The sequence below is a fragment of the Abrus precatorius genome, unplaced genomic scaffold, assembly GCF_003935025.1.
Source record: "Abrus precatorius isolate BTA unplaced genomic scaffold, Abrus_2018 Scaffold7, whole genome shotgun sequence".
Classification (NCBI taxonomy): domain Eukaryota; kingdom Viridiplantae; phylum Streptophyta; class Magnoliopsida; order Fabales; family Fabaceae; genus Abrus; species Abrus precatorius.
Window position 1 is genome coordinate 21,146,373 of NW_020874417.1, and position 15,509 is coordinate 21,161,881.

A 15,509-nucleotide genomic window follows, 5' to 3' on the forward strand; every position below is an offset into this window, starting at 1 on the left:
TGTTACATCAAGGCTATACAAGAGGTCCATCGTGATGAGAAATTATTGTCCATTATTTATGCCTTTCAGAAAGGTCAAGAAACTAAACCCGAGTTTATATATAAGCAGGGGACTTTGTTCTATGATGGAAGGTTAGTGTTATAAGCAATTTCTGCTTATATTCCTAAGATGCTAAAAGAATTCCATGAAACTCCTCAGGGAAGACATTTGGGGGGTATTATTAGACATATAAGAGGCTGGCAGCCAAGTTGTTTTGGTTCATAATGAAAAGAATTGTTCAATAATTTGTTATGGGATGTGATGTTGCCAACGACAAAAATATCTTGCTGCAGCTCCTGGAGGTTTGCTTTAGCTGTTAAATATTTCAATACAAATATGGGAGGAGATATCATGAATTTCATCATGGATCTACCTAAGTCTAAAGGATATGAGGCTATCTTAGTAGTGGTGGATAGGTTGTCCAAATACATCCATTTTATACCCTTAAAACATCCATATTCTACAAGGGTGTTGGCCAAAATTCTTACATGTGAAGTGGTCTATTTGCATGGTGTCTCAACCTCTATACTCAATGATCGGGATCCTATTTTTGTGATTACTTTCTGGAACGAATTGTTTAAGTTGCAAAGGACTCATCTTAAGATGAGTGTAACATATCACCCACAAACTGAAGGCAGTCAGTTTGGAGACATTTTTGAGGTGCTTCATAGCTGACTAGCTAAAGCTGTGGGCACAATGGCTATCTTGGGCTGAATATTGGTATAATACCAATTTTTATGCATCTATAGGTACCACTCATTTTGAGGTGGTTTATGGAAGAAAACCTTTGTTGTTAACAATATTTCTGCTTGGGGAAGTGCAAGTGGAAGCTATTCGCAGAGAGCTGTTCAAAAGAGATGAAGCACTCAAACAATTGAAATACCAATTACAAAGAGCTCAAGCTCGCATGAATGATCAAGTAGATCATAAAAGGAAGGATAGGCAGTTTGACGTAAGAGAATGGGTCTTCCTAAAATTGAGGCCTAATGGGCAATTGACTTTGGGAGCTAGGATTCATCCTAAATTAGCTCCTCATTATTATGGTCCCTTCAAGGTGTTGGCAATAGTAGGAGCTGTAGCATACAAACTACAGTTACCTGTGTCAGCAAGAATACATCATGTTTTTCATGTCTCACTCCTTAAAAAAGTTGTACGTAATAACAATGTTGAGGAGACACTTCCATTGGATCTGGCTACAAATTCTAAAATTCTTGTTAAGCTTAAGATAGTGCTTGCTAAACGTGTTATCAAAAAACATGGAGCAAGTGTCAGTCAAGTACTAATACCATAGAAAAGACAAGGTATGGAAGAGGCAATTTGAAACATCAAAAATCAATTTTCCCACTTGAGACTTGAGGATAAGTCTCATTTGTAAGAAAGGAGCATTGATAGGAGTGGAAATGTGGGCTTAAACTATGAGGAAAGGCCCAAGGTATAGAAAGTGTATGTAAGGAGAAACTGGGGTAAGGACAAAGAAGATGAGGTGACAAGAATTGTAACAAAATTGCCAAACAATGAGGAACGGAGATTTGGTATATAAGAATGAGTAGGAGAGAGAGAGAGGTAGCTAATTTTTTACAAGAAAGTTTTGTTTTAGGTAGAGGGCAGTAGCTTCTCTAAAGGAGTTGTACTCTATGGTAGTGGAATTGTATTTCCTTCTGTAACACCCCTAATTTTGTAATATTAATTATTGTTATTTATATAAATCTAAATCCATATATATATATATATATATGTGTGTGTGTGTGTGTGTGTGTGTGTATACAAGTGTAAATGAATGTTATGAATTTACCTTGGATGCGTAATGATGGTGTTTTATGTGTATGTATATACGTGTATGCATGACTGGATAGGGCTGAAATAGGCTAAGTGCTTAAGTGCAGGGCGTGATACTAGACTGTTCTCGTTGCAGCGAGAGGACTCTCGCTGTAGCGATAACGCCCTAGGAGAAAGGACTGAAACTGTCACCTTCTCATTATAGCGAGAGATGTCTCACTGTAGCGAGAAAGCGACAGTTTAGAGTGCATTTCTGGATGCAGTCTCGCTGTAGTGAGATTCTGTAGAAACCAGAGTTCAGTTTTCTCTGGTTTTTTCGTTGTAGTGAGAAGGCATATCGCTGTAGCGAGAGTGTCGCGGCCAAAAAAGGATTTAAAGTGGGTTAGGGTTCGGGGAGAGTTATTTCTCCTTCTCCCTTAGAAATTCCTTTGATCCTCTCGTTCCCAAAGTCCTATTCCATCGATTAATTGCCTCCAAAGCCGTTTGGGAGCTTGATTGAAGGTTGAATCCATGTGGGGAACGCTTAGAGGTAGGTTTTAATGGTTAGGGTTTCAACTTTTCATCCCTTTTCTCTGTTTTCGTGGTTCCCTTACGTTCTCATGGAGTTTCTCCATGTGTTTATGACGAAATTTGTAAGAGGAAACACTTCTTGGTGGATTTAGCGCGTGAGACGTCAATCCAAGGTAAGGGGGGACTCTATCCTACTCTTTTGTGCAATGAACATTATGTGTGTTGAACCGAACTTGATGGATGTGGATTGTATGTAAATGTTGCATGATAGATGAATATTGGCTATGTGTCGTGTAATGTGAAATGAATGTGGGCCTAGTGTAGTGTATTTGAGTGTTATGTGGGCTGTGTGCCGTGTGTAAGCATGACTATTGCATGCGTGAATGAAATATGTGTAAATGGGCGTGTTAGCGCCGTTGTAATGTGCTGTGAATGGTTCAGCAATACACTGGAAATGTGGGAGATGAGGATGGTAGAAATACCATGGGGAAGAGGGAGTACTGGTGACACCGACTGCCGAACGGGTGCACCACGGGCCACACACTCTCTTCCTGATTAGACCTTTGACTACTATCTTTGCTGAACGACCCGTGACTTCCCACGTGGTATCCGTGAGGCGGGGGTAACCGGCGACTATTAATGGTGTAAATCTGTGATCACAATGCTATAGTGAGCGTGACTGTTGTGTGTATGCTTGAGTTTGTGTATTGTGCTTGTGGGTGTGATAATGCTGCTTGTACTTACATCTGTATAAATGTATTAGAAATGAGTTAAATGTGAGACTCTATGCTTGATTGTGGTTTGGTAGTATAATGTACTCACCCTTACATTCATTTTTTAGGTAATCAAGACGATCAACACCGGACTCAGTGAAGAGGTGGATGGAACTGTTATAAGACTTAGGATATTATTTTGGAAAACTGTTGTATTTGAACAAGTCCTGTAGCAACTGTTTGATATAATTTGTAATCCCTTTTTCTATTTGAAATGGTTGATGAAACTTGAATTAAAAATAAAAATTTTATTATTTCAAAAATTTGTGAAATTTAAACTGAAATTTAAGATGTTACACCTTCTGTATTGTTTTCTTTCACATCAAATAATATAATCATTCTCAGATCCCATTAGTCAATTTTGTAGTTTATTTTATGGTTTCTAACAAAGTATATGGTGTTCTTTCTTAGGGTTCTTTCTTAGAGATGGTCAATAGGTAACCTAGACCATTATTTTCACAGGGAATGTACAATACATGATAGCTAAAATTGACAAATTGACAACCCTTATTTTGCTCCCCTAGTGGTGGCATATAGACTCAAGGTTGGATTTCATTCCCTTTAAATTTTGTTGTACATTATTTAGGTATCAATTTAAATTTACTAGGCAGCAATGGATACAATGACAATAAAAATGAGTAGTGAATTCTCATTAACAATGCATATAATTTGAAATAGGTATATAATTTGTAATAAGTTTGTTAACACGAATTTTTTTATAAATTTCACCTTCTTCATTTTTTGTTTTGTTGCAATTATAACCGTAGGACCTATGAAAAGTTTTAATATATATGTATTATATCTAGTTTTAAACAATGTAAAACATTTGAAGGGATGTAATATAACATAGTTTGTCCTGTACTCACTAGGATTTAACTTAGAGTTAGTATGGAATGAGATTATTTATAGATGATGTCTCATCCATAATCATCATTACCTCTCCACCAGTTTTCTACTTCACCTTCCAACATATAGATAAAGAAAGTAACTTTGTGTATTTGTGCAATTCATTATATTAAAGATCTTCTCTATCTTTTAGAGTCTCAATTCTTCTCTCTCTAAATCATAACCTCCCTTAAAAATAGGTCGACTATTGCGTTGGAACTTTGGCAACATATTGAGTTCATTCCTAACTTTTCCTATCCCCATTTCTTCCACTAATTGGACAATGGTATTTACCATATTTTGGAGCAATGTGAGTTGCATTACCATTACTTGATCTTTCGATCATAATTTCCTGTTATAGTTAATGACAATATCAAGGTGACCAGGCTCAATATCATAACGAGTTAGCAAAAAAGCTATAATAAGTCCACCAATGACAATACTTATTAGTCCTTTTCTGCTTCCTAAATTACTACTTTCACAACCTAAAATTGATTTAACATTCAGATAAAACATCTCGTACCACTTTACGTTCTATTGCCCAAATTTTAATATATCAATGTCACTATTATTTATGATAAGCTTGAGGAAATTTTTTTACTTATCTTATTGTAAGAAAAATAATATTTTAAATTATGAGTTCTTAAAATTAGAAAACCAAAATATATTTTAGCATTTTCCCCCCCTAAAACAAGCATGAAATTTTATTTTAAGGTCACCTGTTTAAATGTTATTCATGGAATTTTGCATTAATTTTTTTGTAAAACGGGTTCCATTATTTAGCTCGGTACCGATTCAACTCAATTAAGGTTGGTTCATACTCGATTTTCCAATCAATTTGATCAAACCGAGCCAAGTTTTTAGAATTATGCTACTTTCTTAGAAATCAACAACACTCACAATTTTTAAAAACATCACTGCTTGTTATCTAGTGTAAAATTATATTTCATACTTATTTGATGTGGTTTTTCAAGGATAGAGGGTTCGACAACAGTGGCATACAACAAATTTGTTGGCTGGAAAGACCAAGTTTAGGTGGGACAGGGGAAACGGATTTGGAATGAGAATAGATAAGTACATTTTGAGTGATTCACGACTGGAGCTGATTGTGGTGGTTCATGATGTTTGCGGAGTAGGGAACATCGCCGATGGGAATGAAGTCCTGGGAATACAAAAGCAATAAAATGGTATTTTATTACAAACTCTACGACCCCTACAATTAAATTCCTTTTCTTTAAGTTAACGGAATGAAATTTTTTTCACTTGGCAATGAAAATATATAATTTAAATTAATTAATTTATCCATGCATTTCAATCGTATTCATCAATTTATAATTAATTTGATCAAAATAAATTATACTTAACTTTAAATCAATAGGCAGCTCAAGGTTTACAACTAATATAACATCTTTGTCTCATCTTGCTGCAGCCAAGGGGCTTGTCTCTTATTCACGATAACAAAGACTTGACATGAAATGCTAGCAAATGTATGAAGCACCTAATACTAATTAATCCATCCCAGCAAGGAAGAAATTATATTCACTCTGCCGCAAGCATGTAAAAACTTCGATAATGAATGGATCACAGTATGCAAAATTTGCAATTATCATATGAGATATGATTAGAACTAAGATCCCCCAAGTATAAAGAATTAAGTGAACTCTGGTCACGATATATTTATTGCCCAGAATTCCTTACGCAGCCTTCGCTCCTGTCTTATGATCATAATATTCTACAAGTGCAGCTCCGGCTAATGCTCCCAGTGTAAGAGCCTGTGCATGCAACCTGAAATAATAATAGAAAAATTATACTCTGCATTAAATTGTAGAATAACAATGGGAAGAGAAGTTTTAAACCCATATCATGTAGAACTATCACAGTTCAGTTATTCATATATATATATATATATGGACATGCAGGCAATTGTTTCCTACTTGCAATACGTACGAAGATCAACTTATATCCTTTAGGGATTTGACGATGGTATCATCTTTTCCTGTCCCTCTAATTGATTTTTTTTTTTTTGTACTGGATTGTTTGTCATGATTTGATTCTAGAGACAAGGAATGAGAGAAGGAAAGCAGACAACAAACAGGATTACATCCCAGAGACAGTGGAGTAATAGCAAATTGAAAAGCTCATCTCCATAGAAAAAGAAACAGAAACTAAAACCCATAAAAAAAGTAATCACCAAAAACTACAGCGTTTGTTTTGAGACAATTAAAACGCCAATGTATCAATATCCTAAACACCAGAGAATCATTGATTTATCCCATTGCCATCTGAGGAATAGAAATATAAGGGCTTGGATTTCGATTCGCCTGGCTGATTGTTATCATTAACATTAACTTCATAGGATCAGTGAAACTGGCATCATACCACAACAAAAAATAAGGGAAATGGCAGACATAAAGCAAATTTTTCAAGAAACGGCAACAGCAACTGTGAATAAAACAGGGAAACAAAATAGTACTAGTTCTGAAGCTAAATTTAATCACAGATGATAAGGAAAGAGTACAAGTTGATTCAAGATATAATTCCAAGACTAAATTTGGATAGATGGAAAGGGATGAATGAGGGGAATGGAATGATCCTGTGATTCATCCACAAAAAAAGTACAGTAAGATGGATTGCATTAAAAAGGAATCTACTTGTATGCATGACAAACCCAGAAAATTATATTTAATCAGAAAAGTATTTTAAAAGATCAGAAATTGTGACTAACCTTGCGTGAATGATCTTAACACTGGTTTTCATGTTAGGTCGAGACCAATTGTACGCAATTGAACCCGTAATACCGCTAAGCCACAGACACCCTAATCCCATATATCCATAGCAAAAACCACAAAATCGAAAACAGATATAAATTAGACATCTTTGAAAAAAAAAAAAAAAGAACAAAATGAAACACCCATCACCGTAAACGAAGAAAAGCAAAGAGCTTCAAACGAATCTAACGAAATAAACAAGGGTATTGAGAGATTTACCAACAGTACGAAGCTTGTGCTCGACGACCCATTTTCTTATAGATTCCAATTGGATCTTAGCATCGGCCATTGTATCGTGAGAGAGAGAGGAGTTGAAGGGAAGCGAAGTTTGAGAAGGAAAAGTAACGAAAGGAATAAAACGGTACACGCTGACAGGCTCAAGGTTTGGCCTTGAATATGGTATCGGAATATAAAAGAAAGCGAAGAAGAAGAAGCAAATAAGAATTCGCAATTGTAAACCCTTGGCTGCGAGGTGGAAGGTTGAAACAAGGTATAGCGTGTTGAATTTGCTGACGCACGGGATCACAGTTTTTATAAGAGAGACTTTTTATTAGCCCACTGTATTCACCAAACCAGGTCTCTTCTGGTTCGACCAACTCAATTACCAAATAGGCAAAAAAACATTTAAATTTGTATTTTGTGTATAAATTTGTAAATATGAATAATTTCAAATAATTTTATTTTGCATGCTGTTATGATTTAAGTGATAGATTAACAAACTTTTGAGTTTTTAATCATGTTTTTTACGCTATTAAAAAAATTCAAATAAGTCATTGCATTTAAATTAAAATGTGTACTTTTAAACACGTGGACATAAGTTATATTAATTGTTATTAACGTTCAAAACAAATCATTGAAATATATTAAAATATTTCATTTCTAATCATCATTTTCATTTCAACCGTACAAGTATATATATATATATATATTCAATTAGTTCTCTTGTAATTATAAATTTATACGATTAAATGGGTGACGTATGGAATAGCCATACAAAATAACTCAGTAACAATGAAATTCCACCACCAGAGTTTAAACTATTCATTTTTTTTCAAAAAGTTTTATAAGCATGATAATAAAACCTTTAAATTATATCGACTTGTTTAAAAAAAAAGTACAAAAAATATAAATCAGTTAAATCAATCCTATTAAAAGTAATTATACTAATCTTAAAATCAAAAGGAAATAAAATGGTGCATTTTTTATAATTGTAAAATTAGTCCTACTATTATAATTTAATTATGCAATAGTCTGCATTTTTAATTTGAACAACAGTTTACATTTAAAAAGTAACTAATACATTTAAATAACCACCTAATTAAGTACATGGTTTAAGGTTTATGATTTAAATATATCAGAATAATATTTAAAGGATATAAATATTTGTGTTGAAAAATTACTTGATCTGCTAAAATCAAGATATCACAAGTTGAAAAGTAAATTATTATTATTTTTTTTAAAGCATCTAAAGCTGAAGTTCTGAAAACGCGTGGACGGCTTAGATTTGATGGTTATTGTGGGGCGTGCACGTGTCACCACAAAAGTTATGCACTTTCGTGTGCTCTTATTCTCCCTCAGCTCAAGACCGAAGATTCTCAACTTCCATTCGTTTCTCTCATCATCTTCTCATCTCAGGTATCACTTTTCTCTCACGATTCTCAATTTTTTGTTGTTGCAAGATTTTTCAGTCGCTTGTTTGATTCTTCCTCTGATTTTTCGCTCGCTCTTATACTTCCTTATAGAAATTTAGGGTTTGGCTCTTCTATTGCCGTTTTTTTTTTCATTTATTCTTCTCGAAACTTATACGACCATGGATCGATAAGTGATTATGTAACAGGGAAAGTGGTAGAATTCATAGGGACTTATATGACTCCGAGAGTTTTTTGGTGCAATTAATCACGAAGATAACAGTGAAAGAAGCTAACTGAGTATATATTGAGAGAGAGAGGTTACTGAGTATATATATATTTTTTATTGGCGACGATTGTTTTCTGCTCTGTTCTGTTTCATTAAACTGCCGAACAAAACAGAAAGTTCTAAACGGAAATATAATCTTGATGGCTGAATATGATATATTTCCTATAACCGATAAGTTGTTTCATTTCCCTGTTCGAGACAGCTCAGGCATGTGTTTGTGTGTATTATATTATTCGATTGTTTTAGTGATTTTACTAAGCATGGATTTGTTAAATTATGAATTCTTTGGTTATGTTTTAGCTGACTTAATTAAGTTGTTTACATATTGCAAATGGGAAAATTGATAACTGTGTAATTTAAACAATTCTTTAGGGGGAAAAATGAGTGGCCGTTCAAGTCGCACAATTTATGTTGGAAATCTTCCTGGCGATATTCGCTTGAGAGAAGTAGAGGATCTTTTCTACAAGGTACTTATATTTAATTCTTTAGATTAGATGCACAGCTAATATAAACTTTATGTTACCATCACGTTTATTTTTTTATTAGCAGTAGATGGACATGTGATGGTTTGTTTAGCAACATAATTATGGTAGCAGAAGGCAGTACAAAAATCAATATTTTTATCTATCAATTATCTGCACTATTTTCTCCATTCATTTATTTTCTTGGTAATGCCCATACCCACAAGATTCCTTATGAAATCTAGTTGTAGATGAAGAGTTCACAAATTGTTCTCTTCCCTGTCTAATTGCAGTATGGTCCTATTGTTGACATTGATTTGAAGATCCCCCCAAGACCACCAGGTTATGCTTTTGTTGAGGTATGTCTATACTTCATTTGTAAGGAAGTGAACTATTTATCTCATATTTTTTTTATCCCTTCTTCTGCTTATGCATATTGAATATTATATTACAGTATGAGGATGCTCGTGATGCTGAAGATGCAATTCACTATCGAGATGGTTACAATTTCGACGGTTTTCGGTTACGAGTTCGTATATTTTCCTTTCATTCCCTTGTATATTATTTGTCTCTATGCTATGTAGTGTTCCAATGAACTTCTTCTCATAATTTGTTGCTGTAGGTTGAACTTGCTCATGGTGGGCGGGGATATTCATCATCAGTAGACCGTTACAGTAGTTATAGTGGTAGCAGTGGTAGCCGTGGAGTTTCCAGGCGTTCAGACTATCGTGGTATGCATAATTTTCTAATTTATGTTTTCTTTTCTTTAGCTTGGTATCTTTGTACAATAGTTTATTGCTGTTTCTTTTTGTTTTACTTTGTATTTCCAACTGAAAAGAGAATGTTTTTAGTTGACCCTATTTTATTCTGTTTGCAGTTCTGGTCACTGGATTACCTCCTTCTGCTTCATGGCAAGACCTGAAAGTATGGCTTGACTCGTACTTTTTCCATGCAGTAGATTAATGACATTTTATGTTTTGAAATTGAAAGTCAATAAACATTATTTGCTGATTCTGAGATTTAAATGATTAGGATCACATGCGTAAAGCTGGTGATGTGTGTTTTTCACAAGTCTTTCGAGAGCGTGGTGGTAAGTGGTTTATGATCTAATTTGGTATGAGTTTAATTTGATCACGAAGTGGTTAATGCTGAGAGGTGCTTAAGAACATAGGCCTCTTGCACCCTTGCCCCAGTCCTTTGATTATAGGTGATTGAGAGTAACATTGCATGCAGAATGGGGAAAGTGTTTTCTTTCTTTATGCATTGACTTCGGGGTAAATATTTAAAAAAACAACTATCGATTTAGACAATGCACATGTTTGGTTCAATACAGAAATGGTTTTCATCTGAAAGTTTTCTATGCCGCATTTTAATGACAAGCTTGTATGAACGCACAATAAGCTAATCCAAACATGTACTAAAATGTTTATTTTGGTTAGTTATAAATTATCTTATCTGGTAATTTCAAATGATTATATTGATGTAAATGCATGACTTATTTTGGGAACAAAAAGTCTAGTAAACGATGACAATTGTCTTTTTGTTGCAGCTTCCTATAATTGCTAGTGTTCATAGGCTTTTTTATATGTTAAATTTTTTATAACATGGTTCTAATCCTTGTTATAATTTGTATGTAGGCATGACTGGGATAGTGGATTATACCAATTATGATGATATGAAATATGCTGTAAGTGTTCTAAACCTATATAAATCCAATAGTTATCAGATTCTGGGTTTTACTTGCCTGGTCATCTTGAGCTGGATTTCTTATGACTGGCATCTTTTTAACTACTACATTTGTTCTGCTTCAATAACTTTGTTCTGTCCTACAGATCAAGAAACTTGATGACTCAGAGTTCCGAAATGCCTTTTCTCGGGCATACATACGGGTGGGTGGATATTATATTCAGTTACATTGTGCTTTCTATATATGTAATTTTTCATTGACCTGTATCTCTGGTCCAGGTGAGGGAATATGATCGCGGTTATTCTAGAAGTCCCAGTCGTGATTCAAGGAGGAGCTATTCTAGAAGTCCCAGCCAGAGTCCATATTTGTCACGAAGTAGAAGCCGCAGCCGTAGTTACAGCTATAGTGACAGGAGCAGAAGGTTCACTTTGGTTGCCTTGATGAACAGTGATTTAGCATGTGTTTTTGGAGCTTTGATGAATTAACTAAGCTCTAATTTTTGCAGTTTGTCTCCAAAAGCAAAGCGTTATCAGCGTTCAATATCTCCTTCAAGGTTAGTGTCTACCAAGTCTGATATAGATGTAATTTTATGCTTTGTGATGTGAAATTTTAGGTTTTTTTCCTTTTTATGCTTCTACATGATATGTATGTTAGAATTTGGGTAACCTTATTAGGGAACAAATGTCAGTTCGTTAATGTAACTAAGGGGTTTCTCTTGGAGTGTATGTGCTAATGGTTTTCCAGACAGATAATATCATGTGTTATAGAACATGACATCATATTTTACATCTATGGTGGATCAAAATTAAATGCTTGATAATTTTGCTTAAAATTGTGTTAATGAGTATCACTCCGTTAATGTGACTAGGGATTTCTCTTGGAATGTGTCAAACAGTTTTCCAACTAGGTAGTATCACATGTCATTAAAATGTAGAACTTGACAACATACATCTATGGTGGATCAAAACTAAATGCTTGATAATTTTGGATAAAATTCTTTGCTATGTGACTTTTTGTCTCTTGTCTGACATTGTGTTCAACTTGACAATGATTCCGATGAGACATTCAAATAATTAGAGAGGGGGGAGACTGCTTGCACACTCTGGTTGTCCTGCACCAACAGGAACAAGACAATTTGTTCTGGTGAATTCTGTGATGTTTATTACTACTTTTCACTCAATCTTTATGCTTTTTTTGTCTATTTAAGTTTTGGTTGAGAAAGGAGAGCTTGGTTTTGTTGTTTACGATTCTATTATTAGTATTGTTTATTCATGGTTGATTACATCATTTCTCTCGTAAACAAATCAACTTTTGTCAACCTTTATCCAAGCCATGACTTTTTATTTGTTTTGGTTTTCATGTATCTGCCTGGCAGTATTCAAGCCACGCTCTATCTTTTAGCTTATTTTTAAATTACGTTGGACAGGCCAAACGTCATTTTAGCTTTTGATATTGAGTATTCCTTCTCCCAGTTCTCAAAAAAGGAGAGATGGACACTTAGTTTGTTAATTATACATGCAAAAATAGTTTATTTCTTATGGTCTTCAATTTCTGGCTTGGGTCATTGTGTTTTGAGTAGCAGAGGGTCACTGAGGTATAACTATTGGGTAATTATTTTACACTATAATAGCATGTGTGGTGATTTTGTACCCACACCTTAGGGGCTCATATGACTGGGAAGATGCTGAGATGAGCCAGGAACTATGATAACAGTTAAGATTATTCATATTTAGTTACTGTACCTTTGTTCTCCGAGCTTCAACTATGTCTCTACATTTTTTGAAGTTTCTCTTTGCTATCCACATCCGTACATAGGTGTAGAGGATTTCTATGGAAGTGCTCTTTTCCTTCCATATTTCTCTTGATTCAGTAGGATCTCTGCTTGTTGCATTTATGAGCTTGTTATTTCTTGATTGAAATGAAATTCATTGGAACATTTTATAAAGATATAATGGCATCCCTTTGTTCCAATTTTAATTTCTCATCACTTATGGGATTGTTTGGATCCACGTCCTATTGTAGCATTCAGTTTCTTTTGTGGATGGCTTGGATTTTTTTATGTTTTGCTTTTCTAGAATATTCTGATATTCCTAGTTGTGTCACAAGTTTATGAACTTCTCTTTTTCCTTTTTGTGCTAGTTGGAGGGGACATTTTGTTTCCTTACATTTCCCAATTAATTGTCTGAAAGTAAAATTTTTATTAAATGCCTTCCACTTTGTTCTTCTCATAAAACCTAATGCTGTACCATAGACTTGTCAGCATAATTCACCATATGTGGAAAGGTGGAGGGGGCATTGGTAGAGTGGATCGTCAGCTTGGCCACTAATTATGCAATGATCATTAGGGTTGACTCTTGGTTTTTAGATGTGGCCTTTTGCGGCGACCTGGGAACTGCATGTTAGGATCTTGATGGCATGTGGTGCTCAAATGCCTGCAACTTTGCGGTTTGAGGTAATACTGTTTTGTTGATGAGCACCTGTGGAAAACCTTAATGTTGTGACTAATGATGACGGTAATAATATATTGATTAAAGGCATGGTCTGCGATTGTTGTAGACTGGATGACAGTAGATGGATGAGTTGCAATCTAAAAGCTGGATCACCAAGAACTAAATGCTATTGGTACCAACCATTGCAAATCAGCAGTGTTACATTCAAAAAACTACAACATAACCTGTGCTCTGAGTTCTGGGTTGATCTTATCCTTCTCGTTAGGATTTCTCTTATTATCCTATATTGGATTGGCTATATCTTCCCTGTAATTGGTTCAAGATATCATGTACTGCTGACAGTAGAATTTTTAACACTTATTGAGACTAGACGTATGATACTGGGTTCAATTGCTTTTCCACTTGGATGCTGCTGAAGATTTGTGGTGGATTTATTTCTTCGTTTTGGTTATGGTAACTTTAATGTGGAATATTGGGCTCGTGGATCATTGTGGATATTGAATTGTTTTGTTCATTAAAAAATTTTGCAGATCCTATTCAAGATCCAGATCTCCATATTCATCCGTAAGTATTATCTAACTAGCATTGCTTAAGATTATTTACAAACAGGAGGAGTGGAGCACAGTTGTACAAAGTTTTTCTTGACATTTGCATGATCTTGTCCTTTGACATGATTTGTGAACTGCAGCCTCCACCTCACCAGAGTCGCAGTTCTAGCTAAAGTCCAACGAGCCCATCATAATCTCGTTTGGCCTGAGTAAGTTAATTGTCATTAAACTGCTAACCTTTCATGTAGTAGATTAGAAATTTCCAATTTTTATTTTTTAAAATGTTCTTTGATCTTGATGACAGGTGAGATCTGAATGCAGCCAAATTGTTGACTCTAGAGATCGCTACTGGGCATGCATTTTATGTGCTGGATTTTAATTTAAGTTGAACATTAGCCCATTTAAGGTCCAATTTAGCTATGCTGCTACCTATAGTGGATTTTAAATTGATAGATGAAGCCGTGAATCAAACCTGTTGTGCATTTAAAATTTTATGTGGATATTGGGAACCAGAATTGAAATGTATCTGTGTGGATATTGGGAACCAGAACTGAAATGTATCTGTATCATCAACTCTGGCTGGGCTACATTCCAACTTAGTCAGAGCGTTTAGTTGTCTAACCCTATGATATTGGATTGCTTAATTATCGCATTCTCGTGGGATTTAATGCTCATTTTTACCTAAGATTTTGTTGTGGGTAGCCGGTGGAATTCTTAGGATTCTATTTAATCCGGGAGTGCTCTATACACTTAACCAGTGAAATAGACAAAAAAACTCCTTTCCATAATTAGTAGGTTTACAAATTATAGATTAATGGGAGAAAGAATTTGTGTATGCTCATCTGTTTTCTGTTAACCAGACAAACTCTGTTTTGAATGCTGATACGGTCAAAATTGAGCAAAAGAAAACGTGAAGTAAAATTATTGATGCATAATACTGTACTCATTATTAATTGGATCTGAATCCTTTCTAGTTTACATTGAAACACAACCGTTCAGGTTAAACAATTTGAAATTAGTTTAAGCTTCTGCAAAAGTGATTTAGAAGGTGGGGAATTTTGCTAAATTTGTATTCGCATAAACGAATCTGTTCGAGATTTGCTGAAATGCTCGCTCCTGTTGTACATTGCAATCGGGAAGCCAAGAGTGCTAGAGACCTGGTGAAACTTCTGGAGCCCGACTTTACTGCCACAGAGAATGCAATGAACCCGTTCACAATTTTATAAATTATTGGGATCATTGGTTGGCAGATATGTAATTGAAATGATATTTACATGCTTGTGGGTTTTGAACCACTTATGTCACTGTTGAACAAAGACAACGACGAATTATACTGACTACTGTCCAAAGCCAAGCAGTACGATTACATTTCTGTCATTGGTTTAGGAAATGTGTTTTCCTTGGAATTTTTGTTACAGCAAAGAGTAAGATCTAAATCAGCAAGATCACATTAATCAACTTCATCTATAACCTCATCTTTGAGTTGTTTTTCCAACCCGCACCCTTATTATCATATCAGTAGCAGAGTTTCCAACTCTATGTCAGGTGGCTCAATTTAAGTTTACGTTGCCGGAGTCATTTTCCCAGCTAGGAATGCTTGGCAAATGTGATGTCAATTCCTCAATGGAAAAATGTCTACAACGTTCCCCATCCTCAAAACTCCCTCTCTCAGTCCTTCCAAAGAAAACTAAATGT

General features: G+C 34.9%; 2 protein-coding genes across 7 annotated transcripts; one reads left to right on the plus strand and one right to left on the minus strand.

Annotated features, from left to right (window-relative positions):
* Nucleotides 1–5,368: 5,368 nt before the first annotated feature.
* On the minus strand, nt 5,369–7,236 carry LOC113873186. Its single transcript, XM_027511208.1, has 3 exons — nt 6,971–7,236; nt 6,709–6,799; nt 5,369–5,768 (listed from the first exon to the last, which is right to left on the minus strand). Exons 1-3 carry the CDS (start codon nt 7,038–7,040, stop codon nt 5,678–5,680), a joined length of 252 nt encoding a protein of 83 aa, XP_027367009.1. The 5' UTR covers nt 7,041–7,236; the 3' UTR covers nt 5,369–5,677.
* A 1,015-nt stretch (nt 7,237–8,251) lies between these two features.
* Nucleotides 8,252–14,501, plus strand: LOC113873320 (serine/arginine-rich splicing factor SR30-like). Of its 6 annotated transcripts, none has more exons than XR_003505937.1 (15): nt 8,276–8,386; nt 9,041–9,135; nt 9,423–9,488; nt 9,584–9,658; nt 9,752–9,860; nt 10,007–10,053; nt 10,162–10,219; nt 10,767–10,816; nt 10,962–11,018; nt 11,095–11,237; nt 11,322–11,369; nt 11,894–13,268; nt 13,373–13,830; nt 13,955–14,023; nt 14,119–14,487. XR_003505937.1 is itself a non-coding variant. In XM_027511387.1 (14 exons), exons 2-13 carry the CDS (start codon nt 9,049–9,051, stop codon nt 13,985–13,987), a joined length of 807 nt encoding a protein of 268 aa, XP_027367188.1. In that variant the 5' UTR covers nt 8,252–8,386; nt 9,041–9,048; the 3' UTR covers nt 13,988–14,023; nt 14,119–14,499. The 6 variants fall into 6 exon arrangements, 2 of the variants coding, with proteins under 2 accessions (XP_027367188.1, XP_027367187.1); XR_003505938.1 differs by having other exon boundaries at nt 11,322–11,959; nt 13,068–13,268; nt 14,119–14,458; XR_003505935.1 differs by having other exon boundaries at nt 13,068–13,268; nt 14,119–14,451.
* The last annotated feature ends 1,008 nt before the right edge of the window (nt 14,502–15,509 follow it).